Source organism: Anopheles gambiae, chromosome 3 (assembly GCF_943734735.2).
Source record: "Anopheles gambiae chromosome 3, idAnoGambNW_F1_1, whole genome shotgun sequence".
Taxonomy (NCBI): domain Eukaryota; kingdom Metazoa; phylum Arthropoda; class Insecta; order Diptera; family Culicidae; genus Anopheles; species Anopheles gambiae.
Genome location: NC_064602.1, coordinates 93,459,725 through 93,486,124, shown reverse-complemented (window position 1 = coordinate 93,486,124; position 26,400 = coordinate 93,459,725). Strand labels below are relative to the sequence as shown.

General features: G+C 49.2%; 5 protein-coding genes across 14 annotated transcripts in view; 2 read left to right on the top strand and 3 right to left on the bottom strand.

The window, feature by feature from the left end:
- LOC1280667 (protein phosphatase 1 regulatory subunit 12B) overlaps window positions 1-6,541 on the bottom strand; it is a 76,717-nt gene extending 70,176 nt beyond the window's left edge. For 3 of the 10 annotated variants that reach the window (XM_061654040.1, XM_061654056.1, XM_061654062.1), the window contains exon 1: window positions 6,210-6,506. The gene's annotated coding sequence lies outside the window, so the exon portion shown is untranslated. Of the gene's footprint in view, window positions 1-6,209 lie in introns of all 10 variants that reach the window. The other 7 variants (XM_061654048.1, XM_061654053.1, XM_061654059.1 and 4 more) reach the window with 6 other exon arrangements.
- An 835-nt stretch (window positions 6,542-7,376) lies between these two features.
- On the top strand, window positions 7,377-10,550 carry LOC1280669 (ATP-binding cassette sub-family F member 3). Its single transcript, XM_320530.5, has 4 exons — window positions 7,377-9,166; window positions 9,234-9,408; window positions 9,472-9,873; window positions 10,013-10,550. The coding sequence occupies exons 1-4, from the start codon at window positions 7,686-7,688 to the stop codon at window positions 10,166-10,168; spliced, it is 2,214 nt and encodes a 737-aa protein (XP_320530.5). The 5' UTR covers window positions 7,377-7,685; the 3' UTR covers window positions 10,169-10,550.
- Window positions 9,897-12,981, bottom strand: LOC1280670 (mRNA export factor Gle1). The gene is made up of 3 exons (XM_061655433.1): window positions 12,870-12,981; window positions 11,322-12,797; window positions 9,897-11,251 (listed from the first exon to the last, which is right to left on the bottom strand). The coding sequence occupies exons 1-3, from the start codon at window positions 12,885-12,887 to the stop codon at window positions 10,625-10,627; spliced, it is 2,121 nt and encodes a 706-aa protein (XP_061511417.1). The 5' UTR covers window positions 12,888-12,981; the 3' UTR covers window positions 9,897-10,624.
- Window positions 12,982-13,224: 243 nt separating this feature from the next.
- On the top strand, window positions 13,225-14,920 carry LOC1280671 (putative tRNA pseudouridine synthase Pus10). The gene is made up of 2 exons (XM_061658011.1): window positions 13,225-13,434; window positions 13,505-14,920. The coding sequence occupies exons 1-2, from the start codon at window positions 13,312-13,314 to the stop codon at window positions 14,861-14,863; spliced, it is 1,482 nt and encodes a 493-aa protein (XP_061513995.1). The 5' UTR covers window positions 13,225-13,311; the 3' UTR covers window positions 14,864-14,920.
- A 756-nt stretch (window positions 14,921-15,676) lies between these two features.
- Window positions 15,677-18,659, bottom strand: LOC1280672 (uncharacterized). Its single transcript, XM_061658009.1, has 4 exons — window positions 17,349-18,659; window positions 17,078-17,276; window positions 16,549-16,973; window positions 15,677-16,486 (listed from the first exon to the last, which is right to left on the bottom strand). Exons 1-4 carry the CDS (start codon window positions 18,591-18,593, stop codon window positions 16,388-16,390), a joined length of 1,968 nt encoding a protein of 655 aa, XP_061513993.1. The 5' UTR covers window positions 18,594-18,659; the 3' UTR covers window positions 15,677-16,387.
- Between the last annotated feature and the right edge of the window lie 7,741 nt (window positions 18,660-26,400).

Genomic DNA, 26,400 nt, shown 5'->3' with positions numbered 1-26,400 from the left:
GATTGGATTCTCGCTTGGAACATGCTGATTTGAATCAAAGGTTTTAACAAACAAATCCGTTACGTTTTTGTCCTACAGTTATTGTTAAATAACATGGCGATTTTAACAAGATTTATTAAACAGCATCAATTAATAAAAAAGTAGAAGAAAAGAAGAATAACATCAAAAGTACGTTAAACTAAAAATCCAAAAATCCCCGTACAATCATATATTCCAAAAGAACACTAAGAACACATTTCAAAGCAAAGAAAGTGGACAATGCGGACATGAAAATCGGAGAAGTAAAGCAGAATGATAAATTGAGTAAAACTTCCCAAAAAAATAAACCATGGGAATGAGAAGTTCAAAGTGTAAAACGGGCAGAAAAGAATACTTGACCGCAAGCAAGTCTCGTGAGAGAGAGCTGCCGTAGCAGAGAAGCATCATCATGATCATCTCGAGAGTTGTGGTCGTTTTGGGAAATAAAGAACCAAGCCCCTGGCTGGCCAGCATGTGTATGTACCTGTGGAATGTACAGTGCGTTATAAAAAACAAATCTATGTAAAAATTACCAAATTAATCAATCGAGATAACAATCACTCAAGCTCTATACATATCATAAAACGCATATAAGCTTTGCATAACAGATAAAACACTAACCAAACTTGGCAAAGAACAAAAAGCCCTGAAAAAGGGAAACGCACTATACCTGCTACATCTTTTCATCGGACAGAGAAGCGGATAGAGGAGCAGAGAGTAAGGGCATGAAAAAACTGGGACACCACGATCGCATCTCCGGAACGAACCGGTAAAACAAGCGCTGCAAAACATCCGACACGAAGAAGAAGCAGAAGAACACTCCGCAACCGAAGGGAAAAGCAGGCAAGCCGGATCAGCGAGCGCAGAGACTGGGCTGATGACGATTTTTATGTGCGCGCATCTCGGGAGGCTTGTTTGTGCAAAAGCGGGAACATGCATGCATGATGAGAGGCCACGACCACCACCCCCCACCGCTCTGCCACGAGGTCGGACGGGGTCTGGGACGGGGCGTGGTAGGCTAGTTTTGAATTTCGCCAACAAGCCAGTTCCGTTACGGTTGGTGTGGCTCGACGGTGGTGGAGCGGTTTTTTTTTCGCTCATTGCAATACACCCAACTCCACGGCGATAGACACAGACACAAGGTCATAAAACCTAGATGTGATCAAGAGCAGAAGGATCACGATAGCACGACGATGATGATGACGATGATGGCTGTTTGTGAACACAGCGCGAGAGATTCAAAAGCACGAGGTGGCAAAACGTGTTTTTGTTCGGAACTGTTTTGAGCCCAACCGAACGGAGGGAAGAGACCCGCCCGGAGACAAGACCCGAGCGTTGTTGCGCAAATTCGCGAATTTTTTACCATTTTTAATGCCACCCCTCCCGTTCCACATGTTTTGCCTGTTACCCCCCTACTGTACCTTGTCTTGTCGGGGCGAATGAGCACGGCCAATGTATGCATGCTCTGGGGCCACCGTCTGGTCAGTCTTGTTTTATGCTGGTATGCGTAAGTGTGTGTATGTGAAACATGTTTTTGTGGTTTTTTTGTGTTCTGCAACAACAGCAACCCTTCGGGACGCTACAATGAAGCCAACGTGCGCGCAGTGCGGCTTGCACAAACGAATCCGGATCATTGTACGAATAACATCATCACACACGCAACACCACCACACACGGCTGGTTTGAAGTGACCGCGGTTCAAGGTGTGTTAGTGTATGTTACCGGTTGGGGAATCCAACCACCACCGGCTTGAGAGCATGTTTGAATTATCGAGTTAGAAACTAAACTAAATGTGGCCGATTCACGTCAAACTTTCAAGCTTAGTTCCATTGGATCTAAGCCTTGTCTGAGGTAGTCTGAGCTCCTGATCACGAAGAGTTAATTCATTTATTACTGTTCCGTTCGCAGACAGATTCGCAGGCTGTAACGATAACATTAGTGTGCTGTTTTAAAATTCCTAGCACGATTCTCCCTCCACATGTCTCCGGAAAAGGTTGTTTCTCTCGACATCTAGGAAAAACACACGGCAGCCCGGGAGAGCACATGAAACGCCGCTTACCATCGGTTCAGACATTCAGCCAGACTCGATTTGCTTTCTTTTCACTGCACTGGGGCAAGGCGGTCGGCGTCTCGCCAGCAGACTGTTTTTGCTGAATGTGCTCTTATTTCCACTTTCTGGTTCCCTTTTTCCTTTCTGCATGTGTGCAGCGGGAACGGCCCAGTACGCAGTCACTTAGCGGCAGTAGTCAAACCCGGGAAAGGAATCGAGCAAAAGGAAAGCTTTTTTTTAGTGTAGCATTGAATGGTCTTGTTTTGATAGGGAGAGAGAGCAGGAATGCATTATTGATTAACCCTTAAAGTGCTAATATGGAATAAACCATCTCATTCAGGTCTCAGCAAAGCGTAATAAAACAAGAGAATAAAAGCCGGATTTTGCCCAATAGAGACCATACGACTCCATAGTCTAATTGTCAACGCGAGGCTACACATCACACTTGATCACAGTTCAAATCTCATTCCAACTCGAATTAGTAAATAATACAGCTCATAATAATTTAAGATGTTTCATGTGACGTATATAAACCCACACCCATTTAAATCAACGATGTTAAAACTCTAGAGTCATTATGCAACACTTGCAACACACAACACATACATTTTAAATAAGACCCTTTCATTGTGAAGCATGTTTCCCCAAAGGAGAGAGTCCGTTCCCTTGTTCCCCATTCCCGAGTGTGAAGAAAAACAGAATAAAAATAAAAAACAAACACGCACACCTTCACAAATAATGGCTCCCCGAGTCACATTCCAACGAGGGGACAGTAAATGAAGCTGATTTGACCATCACGAGAGTAGTCCCCCGGGACTTGACCAACCGAGACTTTCCCAAAAGGGAAGAACCACCGGGAGCGACCGGACGAACAAAAACAATTCCTCTTCTCGATTTGGGGGAGCACTCGAAACATCGGCCATGTCCACCTCACCTGTCCACCCTCTCTCATTGTATGATGCAGCAGCGGGCAACGGCGATGCGCTTTGCGAAGCATGAAACCATCGCCCACCACCTGCTTGCCCATCCGACGAATGCATCTTGCCATGTGCGACCCCGCCGCTTCACCTTTTTGCGCAAGAACACACACACTCACACGCATGGCTGTTCGGAACCTGTAACTGGACCCTCTCTCGCTTGCAAGCCAGCCGTAACCAAAGCACCAGTGGGCATCCTCTACTATGCTAGCTAACATTGAACTGAAGGGGTGTAATTAAAATTAAATTTGAAAATGACTGCCACACTCGTTACGGAAACTACGTTAAGGGCACCCCCCCCCCCCCCCCTGTGTACCGGTAGAAAGTAAAACCTTCCAAATTCTTTTATGAACATTCAAATCAAATTCCTTCTCTCCCTCATTATGGTGCCTATGAGTCCGTGCAGCATACACCCATCATCTTGGTACCGAGGGCACACACTGGAACCAATTTTGATTAATCTACTTTCATGTGATTGCTCTATTTTGCTCGATTTTCTTTACTCTGTTTACCCCCCCTTTGCTCATATTGCCCATCGTGCCGGTAGGCAAATGAATTCTGCATAAACATGTGTAATCACGCAGCTTAATGGCTGGAAGGTAAGCAAGGTAAGGCAAATGAGCTACTACTTCTGCGTCAAGCGGAAATGGATATTACATTTGACTGAGCGCGATGTGAAATATCGAATTGAAAAGCGAATAGAGAAAGGCGAAGGAAAATATTTTAATCTAAATTTGATGGCAAATTGATTACTCCTCCAGCGTGTGTGTGTGTGTGTGTGTGAAGCACTTTTTTATACCAAAACAAATTGTTCCATTAGCTAATGAGGACATTTCTTTGAACTCCGATATTTGAGCTTGAATTTGCAGTGATTGCTGTTACAATTTGTTGCTCATCAAAGAAATAGATTACATTGGTTTGGGTTAAAAGATAGCTAATAGATAACTATCGCTCTAAGAATGCGCTTATCTCTTTCCGTATCTCCATAGCTGGACGTTTGCTGATGACAAATATGATGACACTATCAGCAGCTTAGCGCCGAAAGCTCAACATTCGCAACGGTCACACGGAAAACGTGCGCAAAAAAACGCGCGCTCTAGACATACAAAATCAAGATCCAGATTAATGCTAAGTGGGTCACCCGAGGTATGAGCTGGAATTGTTTAGCACAAATCTTGGGTGTGTGTGTGTGTGTGTGTGTGTTACCTTTTGGCTATTCTACAGCTCTTTTCCTGGCTGCTTCAAAATTAATGATTCATAAAATACCTTTCACCCGCGTTTGGCTTAATTTGGTGTCTTAATTTTTGTTTTATGTTTCAACAAACGACACTCCAACAACAACAACAACAACAACAACAAAAAGCTTGACACTCCCCCTTCCCCTTGGGGTTATTGTCATGTTTTAGGGGAGGGTGGGGCAAAGCTTTCAACAGACCGCCACAAGTTGACGAATTAATGTTTTCCCACATGGGTGAGGCAGGGGTGAGAAAACAGGCGAGCTGACAACGGAAAACGGAAACCAGCATCATCTCGTGCCCCACAGGATGGAGAAGGGGAATAAACATAACAAATTCCGCCACTTTTCTTCTCCAGCGCGGAAAGTTTACGACGCGAGAGGAAGGAGAGCAAGATTGACCCTTAAGATGGCTAGAAATGTGTCTTTTGTTGTTAAATGACGATCAGTGATTTTTGACCTTTTTTTGTTTATTTGCTGACATTCGGTAGAGTAATGAAGCACAGATGAACTCGACAAGACATGAAAAATGATTTAACTATAACAGAGCATTCTTTTACATACCTTATTAGAGAGTGTGGAGCTTGATCTTCGGATGACTTCTTTATCGAGATCGGTGCGCCCTTTGCTTCAGGGGTTTCTCCAAACAAAACTACACACACACACACAATCAGCCATGCCTGCCATGTTCGGATTATGGTTGCTAACGGTACCCACCTTCAACCAGATTTGAACAGAAAACTGTCTCACCGCACCCTTCCCTTTTCCCTTGTGCAACTTCCACCAGGTGGTGGGGAAAGATCATCAATCTCGCTCGATAATTTAATTACACAGCCCAACACTCAAAACACACACATACACACACACACACATGGAAAGCACTTTAAAGTAGGGCTGAATTTTTATCGCGATTTAACTGTTAAGGCACACAAACAAACACACACACACACATTGCAAACGAGGAGTCTTTCCTTGCGGCTGAACTCTTCTGTAATTTATTATTCACGCCCTTCAAACCGTTTGGGCTCGGGAGGTCTCACACACCGGGGGTTTTGCTCTAGCATTCTCGTCACACAAAAAACACACACACACACACACACACACAAGCGGGGCACGGCCACACACTGCTCTCCGTGGTAAGTAACAAATTCCACACCTTTTCCTTCCGAAACCGAGAACCGAACCTTTACACTAACGGGCGGAATGCAGCAAACTCAACGCAATACGGCTGTGTTGTTGCTGTGTCGCAACCGGGCTACTTTCTTCACACATTCTTCACGCGCTTTTTCCGTTGCCCTGGTAACCGACGACGACAAGCAATAGCAACCAGGGGGAGGGAAGCATTTGGGAAGGGCGCTTGGTTGTTTTGCGCTTTTAGCCCCAAAAGACTTAAAGGGTTAAACACAAAACGAACCGCGACTGGGGGTAAAAGACATAAACACATAAACCAGTAACCACGGGGAAATTCCGCACAAAAACAAAGCCACAGCCCGCAAACAACGCTGCGCCTCACCGTGGGCCAAATTCCGCGCACGCACAGGGAGACGCTTGACGCTGTTACGATCCCGTAAAGGCTTTTGTGCCGACTTAGAGTTAGAACTGAAAAGGTTTAATGTAAGGGTAGCATGAATGTGAGCGGTGATGGTGATGTTGGTCGTAAAGTAGCTAAGGCCCACGAGCCCACACAAGGCACAGAAAGGCTCCCTTTACTTGCATTGACCTTTCACTTTACACGGTGGTGCTGCAGCCAAGCCAGCGGCGCACAGCTCGACACTGTCTCACCGTCTCTCTCATGAGGTTTTATTCTTCTCGGTCGTTTCTTCGCGCAGCGCACTTCACTTTTAAGCCCTCCCCTTGCCAGAACTGCAAAACTGCCTAAACGCGTAAACTAAACATCACGAAACAACAGACCCTTGCTGACATTTCTTACCGGTGACTCGTGCTGGAGCTCTTCCCGTTTTGTGCACCGAAAAGCACTCCGGTTTTATCTTATCGTTTTGGCTATTTACGTGGGTTGAATGAGAGATAGAGAGGTGGGAAACGAATATGTGCGATATCGGTACCGTCACGTACTATTTTCGCACCCGCAATTGATTGATCACTCGTACTAACGCTGATAACGGGGCCACGGGGACGGTCAGCTTTACTGTTGCTTTTTTTTTCGACTGAAAACACTTGTTAGTTTCTTCGACGCCAGCCACAACCAGCGAGCACAACAACACGGAACAATCTGAGCCCCTCTCGATCATACACGGATAAAGCGGATTTGGTGGAGGGAGACGGTTTCGCATTGCTTCGGCAAGGTTGATCGACATTTGATCGGTTTGGCGTTGCTCAAAGTACGTTTTTTTTGTTGTGTTTGGGGTGAAATATTGCAAAAAATAATCCTTATCAATTTAAGGCACTTTTTTGGCTGCTACTTCATTCATTTCTTCTAAATATCTATCTGATTTCCTCCGTGAAACCGCCACCATCGCACGATTTTGAAATATCTCTATCAACCGTGGCCTCCGGCTGTCAAACCGTCAACGTCAAAAATTGCAAAACACGCACACACACGTTCAGCGCGCACGTACAGTCTGTTCCCGAGTTACGCGGTTTCTGCGTTCCCGACGAATCCGCGTAAGGGCGGTGGCAACGCTCATCGGATGCGATTTTATCGGACGAGATTTATATGGGATTTGACAGATAACGTCGGACGTGCGATTTCGTCGTCCGACGTTATCTGTCAAATCCCATACATAAATTTGACAGGCCATCCGATAAAATCGCATGCGAAAAAGCGTTGCCACCGCCCTAACTCGAATATCCGCGTAAGTCGAATTTTACATGTTTTGACTAAAATACAATTGATTACTCTGAGTTTTTGATTTAACTTAGTACTTTTATACATATTATGATTTATTTGATATGATTCGTGCAGAAAATTGTAATATTTATGGCTTTTAAGCGGTTTCAATTAGTTAGCAAAAATGCATTTTACAACGAACTTGAAGCAAATCGTACTGATTTGACATTTAATCTGTCAAATTTAGTAAACCGCGTATCTCCGAATCCGCGTAAGTCGAGAACCGCGTAACTCGGGAACAGACTGTAGTCCGGAAAACAATTGTTACGGGACCGCGATTGGTGCGGCTGTCATCGGCGCAGGAGGAATCACCCGACAGGGAAAAACAAAGCACTTTTCACCAAATCCTTCCACGAGTGGTGCATTCCATCGCGATACCGCATCTAGCCGGCGAACAGAAGCGTCTCCCAGCTCTCCGCCATCGTCCTCGGACAGAGAGAGCTGTCCGCTGGTTGCCCCCCGTGTGATCCGTCCGACGTCCCACGACACCCTCCGGCACACTTTCTCCTGGTGGTCAGTGCTTGCCAACGAAGCACACGCCATCACCAGCCAAGCGCGATGTCGGCAGCAGCGTGTACGGCCGTGCTGAAGCGAGAGTTCCCGTCGATCGATGGCGAGCTGCTGTCGTACGTGGAAACCGTCCTGCAGAGCAGCGCGGACGAGTTCGAGAACGGCGAGGAGGTGTACGAAGCGGTCGGCGAGATACTGCACGAGGTGGCACAGGACAAGTCCGAGGACGATGTGCGCGAGATTTGCGACAAATTTCTGCGGCTGCTAAAGCCCTCGAACGGCTCGCTCGGTGAGAATGGGGACGGGGAGGGCGATGGTGGCGGTGGTGGTGGAGGAGGTGGTGGCGGTGGCGGCGGTGGTCCCAAGCACAAGAAGATTCTGTCCGCCCCGATCAATCTGGGCGAGATGGCGGCCACGCAGGAGATCGCGAACGACGACATACAGAGCATCTGGGTGGTGCAGCGGGACGACAGCCTGAAGGTGGACAGCAAAAAGCTGGAAAAGGCGGAAGCGAAGCGCCAGCAGAAGCTGGAGAAGCGGCAGGAGGTGAAGGCGGCGGCGGCGGCCACCGCAGCGACGGCGCCGGTCCTGCAGACGGCCACCGCCTCGCAGGTGATCAGCAAGAAGGACAACAAAATGGAATCGAAGGGCACGAACCGGTCGATGGACATACGGATCGACAACTTCGACGTGTCGTTCGGCGACAAGACGCTGCTGCAGAACGCTGATTTGCTGCTGGCTTCCGGCCGGCGGTACGGGTTCGTCGGGCGGAACGGGCTGGGCAAGACGACGCTGCTGAAGATGATTTCCGGCAAGCAGCTGCAAATCCCCAGCCACATCTCGGTGCTGCACGTCGAGCAGGAGGTGGTGGGCGACGATACGACTGCCCTGGACAGCGTGCTCGAGGTCGACACGGTGCGGACGGAGCTGTTGCAGCGCGAGCGGGACCTAAACGCGCAGATAGCGGCCGGTTCGACCGACGCCAACCTTGGCAACGAGCTGTCCGAGGTGTACAATCAGCTGCAGACGATCGAGGCGGACAAAGCGCCGGCCCGTGCCTCCATCATCCTGAACGGATTGGGCTTCACGAAGGAGATGCAGGCCCGTGCGACCCGCACTTTCTCGGGTGGGTGGCGTATGCGACTCGCGCTCGCCCGGGCCCTCTTCTCCAAGCCCGAGCTGCTGCTGCTCGACGAACCGACGAACATGTTGGACATCAAGGCAATCATCTGGCTGGAGAACTATCTGCAGAACTGGCCCACGACGCTGCTGGTCGTGTCGCACGACCGGAACTTCCTCGACACCGTGCCGACCGACATCCTGTACCTGCACTCGATGCGCATCGAAACGTTCAAGGGTAACTACGAGCAGTTCGACAAGACGCGCACCGAGCGGCACAAGGCGCAGCGGCGCGAGTACGAGGCACAGCTGGCCCACCGGAACCACGTGCAGGAGTTTATCGACCGGTTCCGCTACAATGCGAACCGAGCGGCGAGCGTACAATCGAAGATTAAGATGCTGGAAAAGCTGTAAGTTGGAGTTTATAAGGCGTGTTGACATTGTTTATTAAACGGACACTGTTCGTTTGCGTTTTAGGCCCGAGCTGAAACCGGTCGAGAAGGAGATCGAGGTGACGCTGAAGTTCCCCGAGGTGGAACCGCTCAATCCCCCGGTGATGACGCTGAACGAGGTGCAGTTTAAATACAGCGCGGACAAGGTGATATTTACCAGCGTCAATTTGGGTGCTAATCTCGACTCGAGGATATGTATCGTGAGTAGAACGGATGATCCAGGGAAAGGCAACACAAAGCCGATAATTCCGTAACTTTTTTAGGTCGGTGAAAACGGTGCCGGTAAGACGACGCTGCTGAAAATCGTGGTCGGCCTGCTGCAACCGACCGGCGGGCTGGTGCACATGCATCGTGGCCTTCGGCTCGGCTACTTCTCCCAGCACCACGTCGACCAGCTCGACATGACGGTGAACAGCGTGGAGCTGCTGCAGAACGCGTACCCGGGCAAACCGATCGAAGAGTATCGGCGCGTGCTCGGCAGCTTCGGCGTGTCGGGCGATCTGGCGCTGCAGGTCGTCGCCAGCCTGTCCGGAGGGCAGAAGTCGCGCGTCGCGTTCGCCAAGATGTGCATGGGCCGGCCGAACTTCCTCGTGCTGGACGAACCGACCAACCATCTCGACATCGAAACGATCGAGGCGCTCGGCAAAGCAATCAACAAGTACACCGTAAGTGCAGGGGGATGGCCCGGTTTGCATATTAATGTGCTATTTTTATTTCGCTTTGCGCTTTAAGAATAATTACAATTTTCTTTTTTACAACACACACACACATTCACGCACGCGGTTTCGGTTTTCTTTTTCGCAGGGTGGAGTTATACTCGTGTCTCACGACGAACGGCTGATTCGCATGATTTGCAAGGAGCTGTGGGTTTGTGGCGGCGGTACGGTCAAGAGTATCGAGGGCGGATTCGACGAGTACCGGAAGATTGTGGAGCGCGAGCTGGAAGCATTGGCTGCGTAATGTTCTCCTGCTAATACGACTAAAACCCCCTCAAACTGGACCTACCATCTCCCAACCTACCTACGTCGCAATAATAAGTCTCGCTCTGTTTCTGTTCGTACTAAAGCAAAACTAGATGAAAGCATGACCCGTGATTTCCGATTTGCATAGCGAAAGGGTCACGGGTTAGCAGACAGAAGGTTTTTTTCTTGTTTCGTTTTGTTTAGTAAATTCCCTACCACCTAGTTTACTACCCGATCGGCCTTCCCTTGGCATCGTGCAAGCGGGGAGAAAACACATAAAGTGCTACAAAATGGGGCAAGGGAAACGCTAATGCATATACTAGATCAAAAAAGTGGAAACGAAAAGCGTAATACAAAATGGTTTATAATAACAGAAGAAATTAAAACGATCTTTTCTACCTATAATCATAAAAAAGGCCGAAAGAAACCAGCCGACCATTTTGCGATTCAGGTTTTACCAAAAATTTACGCTCATTATACCCTCCGGCCGTTCGATGCGGCCTTCGGTTAAAATTTTCGCTATCAGTCCCTCCAACCGTGCCTTCGGCCCACCGGTATCGATACGGTTCAGCGCACTCATGTAATCTCCCTGCAGAACGCGCAGCACCTTGAGGAACTGCTTCCCGTATGCGGCATGCAGCTCCGAACCGGCCGTCTGCAGAAATTCCGCTATCAGCGTGGCGCAGATGTCGGGCTGGGGGAAGCGGTTCAGTATGTTGGTCAGCCAGCGCCACCCGTACTCGAGCCCGTGCGGATGGGGCGTCGGATCGTCCTTGCGCGGTACGGTCACGATGACGGCGGCATACAGCCGGGCCAGACCGGACATGCGCTTCAGGTACTGGTCTTGCTTTTCCAGCACGCCACCGTCGGCGAATCGGTAGCCAAGCGTTTTCAGGAACTCTTCCTGACTTTGGCCCTCATGCTGGGGCAGATAGTAGGGCACCAGGTACGGACATTCGCGGTGCAGGTAGGCGAGGAAGAACCGACCAAAGTCGGGGAACCGTTGCCAGAGCGCGACGGCAATGGCTGCCACCGGGAAGGCGGCACTCGCGTTGCTCGAGATGCTCGTGTCCGCTTGGCTCTGAAAGGGGAAAGGAGAAAGATATTTAAAAGGGTCTTTTGGAAATCAAACACCTTTAAAAGCATCTTACCACAAACTTCTTGGCCAGTAGCATCGTACAGTACGTCCGCCCGAGCGGGTGCCCATTGATCGACACCATTCCGTCGCCCGCTTTTACGTTCTGTCCACTCAGCAGGGCCGCCAGCTTGCTGTACTTGTCGATAAAGTGTTCCCGATTGACGGCCGATATTGCATTGACCGGCACGTTGATCGCTTTCTGGCAGTTGAACCGGTACGTTTTCATGGACGGATCGTCCATCAGCTGCTTCACTGCCGTCTGGTGCTGCTCGTAGAAACTCTTGATTTCGTTGTAGAACTGTAAACATTCGGGCGAGACTGGTTGGAAGAAAGGTTCGTTGTCTACTGCCTGTGCGGTTGGATCTGCTGGTACTGCCGCACTGGACCCGTCCGTGCTGTCGGTTGGTTTTGAGTCTGCCTGCTGAACGGCTGGCTGCTGAGCGGCTGGAGCAGGTGCTTCTGCCACCTTTGCCTGTTCCTGCTCTTGTTGCTGCTGCTGTTGCTGCTGCTGTTGCTGCTGTAGTTGCTGCTGCTGCAGTTGCTCTTGCTGCTGCTTTTGGCTTGCTTCGATTTGGGCCAGTATTTCCGTCACCTCCACGTTCACCTGATCGAGCTGCCTGCAGTAATCGGCCGCCTGATCGACCTCCACCTGACTAACCTCCTGGTTGGCATTGATGCCCTGCAGCAGCTGCTCGAAATCCTTCTGCAGTGCACGGATCGCCTTTTTCTGGTTCGTAAACTTGGTCGCATGCTGCACACCGATAACCGTCAGCGCTTTGGTGAACGTTTCCGTGCCCACGCGGAACTGCCCGATCGACTGGCGTACCGTCTCGATGAGCTGCGCCTTTCTTCGCATCTCCTCCTGTCGTCGCTTCAGCTGTGCCTGGATGTCGTTCAGTCTTTTGTTTTCCTCCTCCATCTGGGCCTGCCGTTGGGCAGCCGCTGCCTGGGCCAACTTTTCCTGCTCCCGGACCGCGTGCAACAGCCGCTGCTCCGAGTCTTGCACCTTGCGGGCGACATTGAGGCTGGCCTCGTGCAGGCTTTTGGCAAGCTGTGCTTCCCGCTGCTCGTCGGCAAGGCGGATTTTGTTGTGCCGCTCGGCGAGCGCCTTCTGGACGCTGGCCAACCGTTGCCGCTCGAGCTCCTGCTGGTGCAGCTTGGACTGGACCGCGGTACAATCCGCCGGATCGGAATGCTTTATGGCGGTGAACTGTGGTGTAACGGGGGCACTCTTCTTTTTCTCATCCGATTTGGGTGTACCATGGATCGAGCTTGGACCTTCGTTCGAAACGTTGGGGTCGTTCTCTTTGGTTGTATCATTGCTATCCACGGCCGCCGGAAGGATCGTAATGGAAACTTCCCTCCTCGAAAGATCGGCACAGTCCGGCCCGATTGTGCGTTCCTTGATTAGTGGCGACAGTTTGGCAGCATTCCTCAGGGCGGAAAGCTTCATCGAGTCAAAGCCGGACAGCAGGTCTTCGATGTTTAACTGCAAATGAGGAGTTAATATGGTTGCATAATTAGATTATTTTTTATAACGCATATATGTAGCTTCACATACATCATGTTTAGATGACATGGTACTCGTGATATTTTACTATATCTATAATTTTTCACAAAAGAAACCCGAAAGCGCGCAACCAAGCGCTAGGAACGTAAACAACCGAATAATGTTTGTGTACGTTTGTTGCATGACAGCTGGCTGTCAAACCGAGTCGACCAAACGAGTCGACATACGGATAAAATTTCTATTTTTTAAAGTTTAAAACGTTTTTAAGCATACATTTTCCAATTTATTGCTTAACGCATTGAAAAACACTCAAATTACATTAATGACCTATTTTCATTGCATTTTTTAAATACATTTTTACGTGATGCATACCTTTTTATGCTCACCTTGATATTGTTTACAAGTCGCTCGCGATGACGTTTCATCGAAATTTGATGCCAAAAAAACAACGTGTGCGTGTGCTAGAAAGCCGGCTAGCGAGTTTTCCTAAACCATGGCTCAACAAAAGGAAATTTACGATTATCTTCGTTCCGTGGACTGCTGCAGAGTGTGCTGCTTGCGATTCCTTAAAGGTACCAAGGAAGAGTTTGTCGACATTGATACTGCATTGAGGAAGGTTGGTAGCGGAAAGAGTAACCCGGCGGAACGAATTGTTCACTCATCTAAACTGTTTTTCCTCCTGCTAGCGAGATCTAGAACCGGCGGATCAAGAAAATGGGGAGCACAAAGCGAAAAAGCTGAAGGAAAATGTATGCATCGCCTGTCTGGGCCTGTTCGATCTCGACCGAATTGCGACGCTCGCCTGCGAAGTGAAGGAACACACGGCCTACCAACAGTACCGGTGTGAGGCCGGATTTCTTACCTCCATCTCGTTACCGATCGTTCTACACCTTCGACAGCTTGCCCTGTGGTTCGATGTGGTGGACCGCTTTCCGCAAACATTTTTCCCCGGAACGCCACCCGACATTGCGGTGAAGGATGCGCTCAAGATGATTATCATACACCAGCTCGAACGAACCCTCGAGAAACCTTTTTCTGTGGACGGTGTAATGGTAAATGTACCGTACACCTACGCAAACGAAGAGGAAGAGTTGCGCACACTGGAACAAGTAAGCCCGGGTGTGTTTGCCAATCGAAAAGCTAACAAACACACGAAGAAGGAATTTATCTCCAGAAATGCGTTTGAAAAACACTTTACACCGAGCATGATCAATAGCGATCGGTTCCGGAAGCACTACGCGGTACCACCGGTGTCGTCGGAAGAGGTAGGACTGGTACGGGGGGAGCTTACATTTACCGGGCCAACCATTTTTCTCGCTGGCCGGTACAACAAGTTTTCCCGCGAGCTTAGCCAAACGCCCTGGATGATTGATGGCAAGCGAAAGATGGCGGGGAGTGTGCAGGAAACGATCGGTGCGAGCGTTGCGCCACACTTTGGCGTCTCCGACGAACAGCTGATCTTTTCCTCCAGCGGCCGGGAGGATGTCGATGTGCGCTGTCTCGGCGAAGGGCGGCCATTCGTGCTGGAAATTGTCGATGCCAAGACGGACCAACTGCCGGAGGATGTGGCGATCCGGATGGAGCAAGAGGTCGGCACATCGCAAACGGTTGCCATACGGGACATTCAGCTGGTGAAGCGAGAAGATCTGGTACACATAAGGCACGGTGAAGAGGACAAGCGAAAGTTTTACCGGGCACTTTGCGTTACCGCCGAACCAGTTACGGAGGAGATGGTGCGGAAGCTGCGCATCGATGAACCGTTCGTGATGCAACAGGTGACGCCGCTGAGGGTGCTGCATCGGAGAACGCTACTGGCCCGGCCCCGCACGGTGTACAGTGTGAAGGCGTTCGCTTGTCGGGAGAATGCGCACGCGATGGTGGTCGATATCGTTTCGCAGGCCGGCACGTACATCAAGGAGCTGGTGCACAGTGACTTTGGCCGGACGGGACCGAGCTTTCGCAGCATAATCGGGGCGGAGATTGACATCCATGCGCTGGATGTGATGGCAATCGATCTGGATTGGCCGAAGAAGCTCAGACGGTGAAGATGGTGATTTAATGAAAAGCAAATGAGTAAACGAAGAAAGGAACATGTAAGTACATTTTGACGGTTATTTGATTCCTGTTTTGAACTTTGAAAGAAATCGTATTGTATTTTAGTATAAGAATTATAAGATTAATCGTTTATCAGGTTCGCGTTGATACCGTTCAGCTACTCCCTACTGTCATATGTCGAGTATCGTCGGTAAAGGATCTAGGTGTGTGGTTGGACGAGAAGCTGTCCTTCAATACATGTTGATCATGTCATCAACAAGGCCAATAAGGGACTCATTATAAGACTCGCGAATCCGCGATCCCCTATGCTTGAAGTATATGTACTGCTGCTGAGTTCGACCTATCATGGAGTATGTCGCTGTTGTTTGGTCTCCTACAGGCTCCACAGCGATGGCCAGGCTGGCTTGGGTTACACCCCATTGTTCAATAGAAAGACATTCCCCCATCCGTGCATGTTTTATCTCAGTTCTCCTGTGAAATGAACTTGATGTCCCATCCCTCCTATCCGCCATTCCTCTCTATGCCCCCTTCTCGTCGTCTTCGTGATAGACCTCCCCTATCTATTCCATCCCGCCAGACCCGCTACGGTTCGAACGATCCTTTTCTCCGAACTCTATCGGCTTTCAACAACCTCTGCCACTTGTTTGACTTCAATGTTCCAGTGTCCTGTTTCCGTTCATGTCTTCGTGATCTTTCCTCTCTCCAGTCCATGTAATCTGTACCCGTCAACCTTATTTCCATAAAATATGGCATGGACCTTATGATGATGAACGAAATGACACAATTTTTAATGGATTTTTATAGTTATTCGTCTTTTTATAATTTAATTCAATAAGCATCTTTAAATTGATGTGAAATATCTCCTTATAATGTACATAAATCCACACAATAGCTGAAATGTTCTTACTGTAAAAAGATTCATAAGATCTTTAATGAACTTATCGTGAATTCTATTCAATATTCAAATGTTCCTAACACAATATAGTCGTATCCGACCCTAATTACGAATACATATTCCTTAATATGTCCTGTTGCTTAGTGCTTTCGACTATTTTATACGATAAACTGTTAAAACCACACCTATTACATTATAATGAATACACTCATCTTGTCACACACCCCAAAAACCACGTGCTTAATAAGGAAAAGGGATTGTGAAATATCTCCATATGCACAAACACATCTACGGGGCAGGCTTAAACCTTCCTTACTCTCTTGGCTTCCGATTAATTAAGAGTCCCATTGAACGGGTTAAACGCCGTTGATCCGCTCTGGGCCGTACACCACAGGCCCAGCAGTGGAAAATCGCAACCTTATCAATCATTAAACCACACGGGATCGCTATCCGCTTCGAGCGATGAGGGTGAGAAGGTATGCTAATCCCTTCAGTCAATGCATGACTACTCCCTACGGCACACACACTTGTTCGGGTCGCCTCTGCCCATCCTTTAATCGATTGTGCAAACACAACTGGCGTTGAAATCAACACGCCTTTCCGCCCTCAGGTGCCTGTTTTAATGGTATTTGATGATTTGCAGGACTTGACACAGGTTTTCGGACGGTCGAGCCCACCGGACACGTCGTTCGAGCGATTCAAAGTCAACCATTTCCAGCTGAATTGAGGGGAAAAACGGAAATGTAGGCAACTTCTTAGCAAACAGAATGTGTCCAATACCTCATCACAAGGGTCCTGCTCCCGGTCGAGCGAGTTGATGAAGCGCTCCGAGAACGCCACTATCCCACACCACGTCCGAAAATCGATCTGCAGCTCATTGAACGGATCGTAGTTCAGCTCCAGCAGCTCCCGGATGGCAGCGATCCGCTCGGCCGTCCCGTGAAACCCTAGCGCCTCGTGCAGCGCCTTGTCGAAGCAGTTCATCGGGATGTACCGGGTCACGTCCGCCAGCAGGTTCCGCGTACTATCTACCTCGAGCGGGCCCGTCTCCGTCTCGGGCAGGGAGTCGCTGTCGACGCTCTCCAGTGCGCCGGACGCCTTCGGTTCCTCCCGGGGTAGATTGCGCGCGAAGATGCGATGGTACAGCTGCTTGCGGTCGTTGCTCAGTACGACGTGATCGTGCAGATACTCGATCGGGGTCATACCTGAAAGTAAAAGGGTGTTGTATTGCGCGCTAGGATGTTGGATTATAGAGCATGAAGAATCGTGGGGATCATGAAGAATCTAGACAGAGTGCAAGATACAATACGGGTTAGTTTGCGGGTATCGATGGGCAGCTCAAACCGGGCCGAAGATCTCGAGTACTTCCGGGGCAAATCGATCCACTTCTCGTAGTCGACGTCACTGAGCTGCTTCGCCGAACGTTGCAGCGTTCGTACGGCATCCGTTTGGAAGTTCAGCTTGTCCATCGTCGCCGTACGGAAGGCTTCCCTGATGGCGCGTCCTTTCTGCAAGAAACAAAGACGTCCAGGCATTATTTGGGAAAGCATTTCAAAAGGGCGGGTAATTCCTTCACTAACATAACGCTCGAAGATCATCTCGACGATGTCGATGTTGAGACCGCGGCGCAGCAACCCGAGCGACTCGTCGTCCAGAAAGCAGTCCTCCTCGACCGGCTGCCCCACCCCGCCCTGATGAGTGCCACCCGCACCGAAACCGGCCGGAGGTGTGAGGTCCTGCGCGAGGCTGAGCAGACACTTGCCGGTCGGCACCAGCGACGGCCGGGCCGAGTAGTTCGGCGAGTCCGGATCCATTTTGGCGATCTGCGTCTCCGGGTCCTGGTTCGGCACGAAGCTGATCGTTTGCGTGAGCTGCTTGGACTTTTTGCGCCGCTTGCCGCGCCGCCTCGGTGGGTCCTCCTCCCCATCGTCCATCGCGTTGATACAGGTCATCGGTTGTGGCGGCCCCCGCTCGGTGTCCGACTCGCCCCGCAGCCTCATCTCGTCCGGGCCGCCGACGCCCGCACTGCGTCCGGTATCGTCCGCGACGGCCGACTGGGCATTGGGCCCACCACCTGCTCCCCCCGCACTGCTGCTGCCGGCCGGTCCTCGCTCGCCACCGTACCCGAGTGCCAAGCTGCCTCCAACGCCACCACCACCACCACCGCCATCATGCAGCTGGCTCGGGCTCAGCTCGGAAGACGCGTTCCAGTAGAGCGTCTCCTGGCTGTGGCTGCGGCGCAGGTCCAGTATCAGCTGCTTCCGCTCCTGCCCGTTGGCCGTCTGCGGTTCCGGCGTGACGCACCGGCGCGCCAGATGCGACCCGCCCACACTGGCACGCGTTCGGCCGCTGGCCACCGTCGGTGTCGGCGTCAGCGGTCGCGAATCCGTGTCCGTGTAGCGCCGAAAGAACTCCTCCGGCACGTGGTCCGGCAGCTCGGTACCGTCCGCGCCCGGCGGCCGCGTCCTGCCGTCCGCCTCGGCCCGGGCACCACCACCATCCACTGCCGCCATGGTGGTTGGGCCGCCGCCGCCGCCGCCGCCACCCGCTCCGTGCCCGTGCAAATTGGCCACCTTGGCCTCGGTGATCCAGGCGTCCTTTGCCAGCCGGACCACATTTTTCACCTCCTGCGCCGCCGGATGATTGCACAGCACCGAGCAACCCTTCGAGTAGGGGTTGTACAGGCCGCCGAAGGGTCGCAGCGCCAGCGGTACCTGGCGCGTGATGGCGCACGGTGCCAGCACCGCCGGATCGAACTCCTTCTTCGGGCGCACGATCCGCTTCCGGGGGGAAGCGATCAGCCCCGTCTTGGTGGTGATGTTCATAGCTGAAAAGGGGGAAAGGTTAGAGGAAGTTCCGGTTACTTTAGTGCGGAGAAACTGATAGAGGTTGTGTGGGATTGAACTGTTTCGAGATGACTGAATCGAAACGACTGTTTGCTATCAAACAACCTTCAGCGTCGCCCTTGACTACCGCGCAAGGGAACGCGCGTTGCCAATGGTAATGAACTTTGCGCCAAAGGTGAGCGTTTTCACTTGTTTGTTTGGCGGATATGTGTTTGATGCCATGTTCAAACAACCAATTTATTGGAAGTAGGACCAAGGGTCATAAATAAACACTAATACCAATAAAAGAAGGATAGCGACAAACCTTTAGCAAGGATTTTGACAGAAATTGGACTCAAATTTAGGACATGGTCAGCGATTACTTCAAACTTTCAAAGTCCTATAAGAGAAAAGGTGCGACAACATCATGAACAGGTTAGGAAATAAATATATTAATTACAATTACACAGAGAGAGAGAGCAATCAATCTAAACTAGTTGTCATCTTCTTAGTTCAACCACAGAAGAACGACACAAACCGAGACAGTAACCATATCTAGCAAACGCCGTGTGACACTGGAAAAGCAAAATATAAAATGGGGTAATAACAAATTAAAGATGATGAATCGTTCGTTACCAGCTCGTTGGCTGGAAGGAGCAATATTTCTCGTTCATGTCCCTGCGTCTCGCGGGCTTGGGAATCAATCAAAAGCGGATAATCCAATAGAATAGCATTAACCCCACCCAGGCTTTACCCAACCCAACGCATCTTGGTTGGTTATGCTAAATCACAGTTAACAGCGTGCGATAAGGGGTAAGAGGACCCAGCGGAAAATGGGTTTTATGGTGGGCGTTTTAAAATTGCCACATAAAAAGAAGCCATGAAACGGTCCACCGTTTTTGTTTTTTTTTTTGTATTTTTATCAAAATCGTCCTTAAGGGGGAAACTGCCCAAAAACAACAACACCAACAACTTCATCAAACTGCACTTTCACTTTTTTTGCTGTTACCACCGTCACCGGCTTTTCCCTCCTCCACCGTGCACTGGGATCGCGTGGCAGAAAGGAGACCTTCATTTTTCGCTCCCTTTTTCCCCCCCCCCCCCCCTCCCTCCCACTGGAGGTGGTTTAATTTTGAACGCAATTAATCTTCATTATGTCTTCGCGAGTCAGAAACCGGAACACGGGTGGGGTCGATGGTGGTGGTAGTAAGGCTCATAAAACGGCTCATGCCCGGACACATTTCACTAGGAGCGGGGTGCGGTGGCAGGAGTTCAAATCAAAAACCCTAAAGTCATCACTTCCAAGAGAGAGGGAGAGAGAAAGAGAGGAGGCAAAAAGGGGTAGTAATGTACGGTTTTTCAATCTGGAATGTGGGTTTAAATAACGAGTCGAGTGATTGAGCGGCCGTGCGGTTTATGCGCGCGCTAACGCTTGCAGGAGAGAGAGAGGCCATCCCTAAAATAGATTGAGACGATAAAAAGATTTAGATCGCAAGGGAAGGGAATCCTTGGTGTGGCCCTAACACCAAAACTCCCAGCCTTTAAGCCAGGGTGGGTGTGAAGCCGTCAACGATGTGTATGTATCCCGATATCAATTTTCATGGGATTACACAAAACAGCAAGCGAAAGGAGGGACTTTTCAGCATACAAAACCTACACAGCACACTTGTAGGAGTTAATGGGCGACACACTCAGCGGGTGCAGCAGTATCAAAATTGATATCGAAATACAATAAACACACACACACGGGGGGGGGGGGGGGGGAGGCGACAATCTTGCAGGAACAAGCAATAAGATAAGCGTAAAGGGGAATGTTGCAGGGAGCTTGTAATCCTGTAAGCATTGCGACGGCACATCGAACGTGGTGACAAGCTAATAAAGCAAACTGCCCACGTGGTGTGCGGGGTATGCTTCCGGTTGTCAAGGCGACGGTGGGCGCGCGTGCTGCTATTAGCATCATCGTGTTGCTGCTGCTGTTGCTGCTGCCCGTGAGCTTGTGACATGTGTCGTTGGGAGGGTGTTGGGTGTTTGGAAAGAAGTTTGTTTGTTTTTACGACCATTGACGGCGATTCGACACACATCATCAATCGAGATGAGGATTGGCTTAGTATGTATGTGTCTGTGTCTTTGTGTGTTGGGAGATGGGAGATAAATCCAATAAATGAAACAATTAGCTGTTTAAATTTACACTGTATCAATTTGATCAACTTGGTTACAAATGAAGTTCGATAAGACCGTAGAGACGTTTTGTACCTTTTTTGTACCATAAAAAGGTATATTAAGGCCTGTAAGACGGTTGAAGAAGTCCACACGAATGTCATTACTACTGTCGGAACGAAAGATTTTAAGCCTTCGGTCATTATACGCATTACACGCCTAATTTTGGACTGACAAAACTGTTTGGCTTTAGAAAGCCTGCGGAGTTCTTTAACAGAGCTCATAGCTGCTCTTTCAGCTTGACGGCTCTCGCACGGGGACTTTAAATGCCCCCTGGAACTGAGGGATCTTGTTTTCTCCGGTGTAATTGCCACAATAGCTAACAATAAAGACCAAGCGAAAGGCATCGCTGAGGAAAGCCCTTTTCCCAACACCTAAGGACACCGTGTTTTAGGTGCGTTTCGGTTACGTCATGTAAGCGGGCAAAGGTCCCCAGAACGGTCGACACCTTTTTTTTGGCAAGACTTCTGTTGTTTGTCCAGCTTGTCATGCCGCTGCGTTCGTATGTTTCCCAGTGGATCAATCCCCTTGCAAACAGCCACACTGCAACAATGGTCAACAGAAGCAAACCAATTTGTCATTCGAGCGGTTCGAATGATGCGGAAAAAGAAAACATGATTTCGGTGTTTTTGTATGTTTTTGCGGAAGTAAAACCCTGACCATGATAGGGACAGAGGGAAGTTGTGGCAACGCCTTCCAACTTTGTTTGTGGGTAGTTGTTACATGGCATAAGAACAGAAAAGGTAACACTTATTCTGTAAATTACTTCGACATACCCGAAACGGTTCAACTTGAATGATAAATGTTAGAATATGCATTAAAAGTATAAGAATAAAATAACAAAAATGTCGATTGCAAGTAAGTCCAGAAATAAATTACTTCCACAAATCAAAGAAGCAACAAAAAACACAAGTCGAAAATGGACATATTTTGGCAAAACAAAAACAACACATTCACAAAAGAACACCCCGTCGCAGAATGTTAAATGTACTGTAACGTGGTAGCCACGGTGGACACGATACGACAAATAAAACTCCAACGAACCGTGGTCACGTGCAGGCACTCAACGAAATTGAATCGGTCCGACGGGCGAAAAACCCGCCCGCAAGGCACCAAACGCTAACGAAAGGGTTATCATCCGTCATTCGATGCTGGTGGAGGAAGAACAGGCAAAGGGATTGAAGCGGTTTTCCCCATAACCACAACCGTTTCTTCAGTCCAGAATGTCCGACAAACTGCTTTCTGGATGAGCTGCCACACGGGAAGTTCCGTGCCGTGGAAGAAATCTGTCCATTTGGTTAATTTATTCGTGTTCTAATTCACTGATCTCTCCCAGTGTTCCCCGAACGAGTGTCCGAGGGATATTCGGGGGAAATTCCACTCTTCAGAAAGCATTAACAAAACTTCGTATAAAGGGATATTAGGGTGGCTAGTCCAACCTCACTCACCGCGCTACGCAAAAATCCCGTCGGCTTTGGTGGCAAATTTGTCACATGTGTGTGGAATTATGAAAACAACCAACGTGCAACTCCTTCAAAAAGGTTGCAGCGCCCCTTGCATGTTTGTACAGGTCTTCCGAGCCATTGAACTCGGGTAGTTCCTGCAGACGGACATGATCTCCATTCTGTTTTCCTGCTGTCTTGCTGTGCTATTTCTTCCAAATTGTTTCGCCAAAGACAATTCTACGATCAGTATTTGTTTGTCTTTTTCTGTTGCTTTTTGGGGTTTCCGTTAGAAGTGATCCTTCTGCGTCCGATCAGACTGACGACAAGCTGTCTGGCCGGGCCAGACATCCTGTCGCCGCACTATTGCACCTTTCGCAATCTACCTTTCGGCCCATGGGACGACACCGACCACTCATTATGCAGTAAAAAGGTGTAAAAATCCGCCTTCGCCTTTAGGGACCCCGGATCCAGCCCGGGTTAGGCTAAGCACCTGGACGAAGAGAGGAAAAAGGGATCGCAATCGCAGCCTCCTCCAGGAGTCCGAGGTCACACACACGCACACACACACACAAGCACCCGAAAGCGAAAACTTAAGAAGTTTATGCTTTGTTTACTTTCGCTCATTAACGGGCTACGGGCTTTCGGGCGTGTTTCTAACGCTGTCTAACGCTTCCCTTCCCACCTTTGGTTTGGTACTTTCCCAGGCTCTGTACCCCTTTTCTGGGTGAGTTTGGCGAGGTGTGACGTTAAGGCCGGTTCAGTTGATGCAGATTTCTTTCAAAGGTCCGCTCCGAACTGGCGAAAACTTCAGGGTAGAAGGACGTGCGTAAGTGGCGTCCCGTGCGATCCGAACCGAACGGCACAGATTAGTGGGGAAGTTCCCGTCGGTGCCGGCGGCGGGATCGATCGTCCTCGATCAGATCGAAAAAGATCAACGATGGAAATTCCGACCCAGGAATGTGGGTTGTCCTGGAAACGGCGTAACGATTATATGTGTTAGAAGATCCTGTTAGAAAATAGAACTACACGAGCCCAGAGGATGTTTTTTCTTGATATTATACGTTCTTTGCCGTATACAATGTCTTCCAAAATCTCCAAAACTCCTTGCAATATCTCTACCGCTTGTTTGCCAACATGACTTTGTACTAATTGTTTCGCTTTTTTCTGAACAAAGCTTAAAAATCGGCACATTATTGAAAAAGGAAAATTCAACACAAAACGTCCTGTTTCGGAAGCGAATGAAATGGAATTTCTCTAATACAAAGAGTCCTATCTATGAAAAAAAAAAACCTACCGATAGATCACGCGCGGCACACCACCTTTCATGTATCCGATTTTGTCACCTCCGTTTTCAATAAAAACTCACCGAACCGTAACGATAAATGATCATTTCCTTCTAATAATATTCGATCGATGCGGAGTTCGATTCAAGCTCTCTAGTTTTGGCTGCTTGCTTGGACCACGCTTCAACACCCGCTTTTGTGCGACCCTTTCCCATAGCAACGGAACCACGGTCGATTGGATAACTTCTCGGGCTTGACTCTTACTCTTCCTTTACCTTTTTCTATTTCTTACACCGCTTCAAAAGCTCTACCATTTCTAATGTGCTTCCTTCCGGTTCGGCTTCAAACGTCCGACCGGGTGGTGGTGGTGGATGGCTTTCCAATTACTACCGACCGGTGTTGTCCATTGTCATCAAATCCAGTGGATTTTTTTTAACAATCAGACTCAGTAGAAGAACTCCGAAAGGAACGGAACAAATCGCTCTGAATCTGGATGGCGATGTAATAAATTTAACACCGAAAAAAAAACTGTCTCTAGCCATGCTGCAACACCGAATGCAGTGTAAAGTCGTAAAGATTCCTGCTGTTTTGTTCGATTGTTACCACCAGACAACGGGAGATAGTGTTGAATGGGCCGAGAGGACGAAGCCGAGATGAGGCAAGACTTTCAACTTCCTGTCGTCCGAGGCAGGAACTTCGGAACTCTTTCTCAAGTTCCTTCTAGTTCCTTCAGGAGGCTGCTCCAAAAACTGTCTTTTGGACAGCTTTTCCTTTTTCCCTGGTTGTGGGTTTTTGTTCGTGTAGCGATCGTATTGTTAGATTTTACATGGGTTGTACCTTGCACGATCCGAGCCCTCTAAAGGTGATGTAATTGATGGGCACCGTACCGGACATAGAGAATGTACAGTCCAGAAGATACTTCCGACTGTGGAAAACGTATGCATGCAACCATTACACGTTTCGGTACGACAGACTTTGAAGATCATTCAGTGTCATTCGGCAGACATTGGGGAGGGCGTAGGTACCTTAACGAAACTGGCTGAATGAGAGGGGATCTTTGTGGTCGTACCGAGGGAAGATACCGGCAAACGAATGACAAGGTAATGACACTCGGATTGACCTTTTGAGGCGTTACCTTTGCGGGTCATGGGCATACCGTCCTCCGGAGATACCGTGTCTGCGGCCACCATCACAAAGTCCTCCGCTTTTTGGGCGTAAAATTGCTGATCACCGGGTGCAATCAATTACACAACAACGGGCACGGTGTCGTTTCCTTACACACACACACGGGCAGATGCTTGTTCCGGACAGAAACTCCCGAGGGATTATATGGTAAGGAGGTGGCTGTGTGTCTGTGTGTGACAAATAGACTTCTGGTTCCGATGGGTGTCGGAACAAGGCACAAGAATCAAACCGATCGGTTGTCTTGACGCTTTCAAAAGGGATGGTCTTGTTGCAAAGCTTCTTTGGGGTTGTAATGTGGCATGCAAAAAAAATTAGCTTCTTAAATCAACACACCGAATCTTTGTCAAATAAAGGGTGGCTGGGAATGTAAATGGGCGTAGAAGAAGGTAATAAATATTGCTTAAAATGTTCCCTCCTTGCCATCTTGATGGTTTTGTATGTTATTATAGGAAAAAACAGTCCGAGCTATCTACCAACACAGCTGTATTGATTACACGTCAACCAAACTGGATTCTAGTGCCTGCTGTTAATCAATAACCGTAATTCTAGCTCTACAATATATCGCTGTGCAAACATTTACCTCACTAAAAGGTCATCACTATCTGCGTACATTAATCAACAACCAAGCGCACAAGTAACAAAAGCCGTCCTCTTCATCAAGAGTGACCCAACATGGGACGACGATAATCTCTACTATCGTGCCACTATCGTTCCTCCCCCCTTAAATTGATGTCCTTTATGGCTAGATAGAGTGGAGCTGATTGGAGCTGGAGTTGTCCTCCATGCCCCAAGGACGGCTAGAGGTGTGTCCGCCCCGCATCGATCGAGCAAAATGGAATTCTTCATTAGGCTGTTAACAACCAAAACCCGCCTGTCCACAGGCCTGTATTGTGCGCTGGATAGTGTTTCGTGTCGTTAGTGACAGGACCCGGGTTGTTATCCTGGGGCATGTGATTGTTGTTGGGCCCAACTCCCTCCTCTTTTCCGGTTCATTTCTCATTAACTCGCGCGTTTGTCAATTTTGCTTCCCGTCCTCGTTACTTCCCACGTCTCATTTTCCAATATATCTCTTCCACTAGGCGTGCAATCTAACGGAGGGTAGTAGGGGTTGAAATCAGTGAGTTCAGTTAGGCACGAGAGACACGTAAATAACCACCATTATACTGTCTCCAGCGAGCGCCATTATCGATCGTACGCCCCGGGACCTATTCTGGGTGGGTTGAGTAAAGTAAACGCAATATACTTATTTGTGTGTTCGTTGGCTGTTTCTGCGAGATTGGAGCCTTTCGGTTTGCAACGATAGAAAAATCGATCGAAATGACACGCCACAGCCGTCGCTTCATGGCGTAGAAGAGAGAGAGAGAGAGAGCAAAACCACCAGTCAGTCCACTCCACTCCACTTGCTGATACGGGTTTGGGGGGGATTGGTCTTTTTGTTACACACAAAGGATCCTGCTTTGGGGGAGTGTGGGGTACCACGCTTAATTGAGTTTCAGTATAGTGATTTTCAGCGTGATCCCACTGCACTCTTCCACTCTTGCCGGGTGTTCCACGCAGTCGCATGCAATGTGGCGTGCTTAATCTAAAGTACTTTGCTACAAAAATACCTTCTCGAGCGAAGGGAAGGGAGCCCAAGGGGAGGGCAGGACTACTACTCTACATGCTTAAAAGTGTACA

Bases quoted from the DNA above. Each gene is read 5' to 3' on its own strand.
- LOC1280669 (XM_320530.5), top strand. From the start codon at position 7,686: ATGTCGGCAGCAGCGTGTACGGCCGTGCTGAAGCGAGAGTTCCCGTCG. The intron at 9,167-9,233 runs GTAAGTTGGAGT...TTTGCGTTTTAG, and splicing joins ATTAAGATGCTGGAAAAGCT to GCCCGAGCTGAAACCGGTCG. The intron at 9,874-10,012 runs GTAAGTGCAGGG...TCTTTTTCGCAG, and splicing joins AAGCAATCAACAAGTACACC to GGTGGAGTTATACTCGTGTC.
- LOC1280670 (XM_061655433.1), bottom strand. The intron at 11,252-11,321 runs GTAAGATGCTTT...TTCCCCTTTCAG, and splicing joins TACTGGCCAAGAAGTTTGTG to AGCCAAGCGGACACGAGCAT.
- LOC1280671 (XM_061658011.1), top strand. From the start codon at position 13,312: ATGGCTCAACAAAAGGAAATTTACGATTATCTTCGTTCCGTGGACTGC. The intron at 13,435-13,504 runs GTTGGTAGCGGA...TCCTCCTGCTAG, and splicing joins TTGATACTGCATTGAGGAAG to CGAGATCTAGAACCGGCGGA.
- LOC1280672 (XM_061658009.1), bottom strand. From the start codon at position 18,593: ATGAACATCACCACCAAGACGGGGCTGATCGCTTCCCCCCGGAAGCGG. The intron at 17,277-17,348 runs GTTAGTGAAGGA...TGTTTCTTGCAG, and splicing joins AGATGATCTTCGAGCGTTAT to AAAGGACGCGCCATCAGGGA. The intron at 16,974-17,077 runs GTATTGTATCTT...TTTTACTTTCAG, and splicing joins CGATACCCGCAAACTAACCC to GTATGACCCCGATCGAGTAT.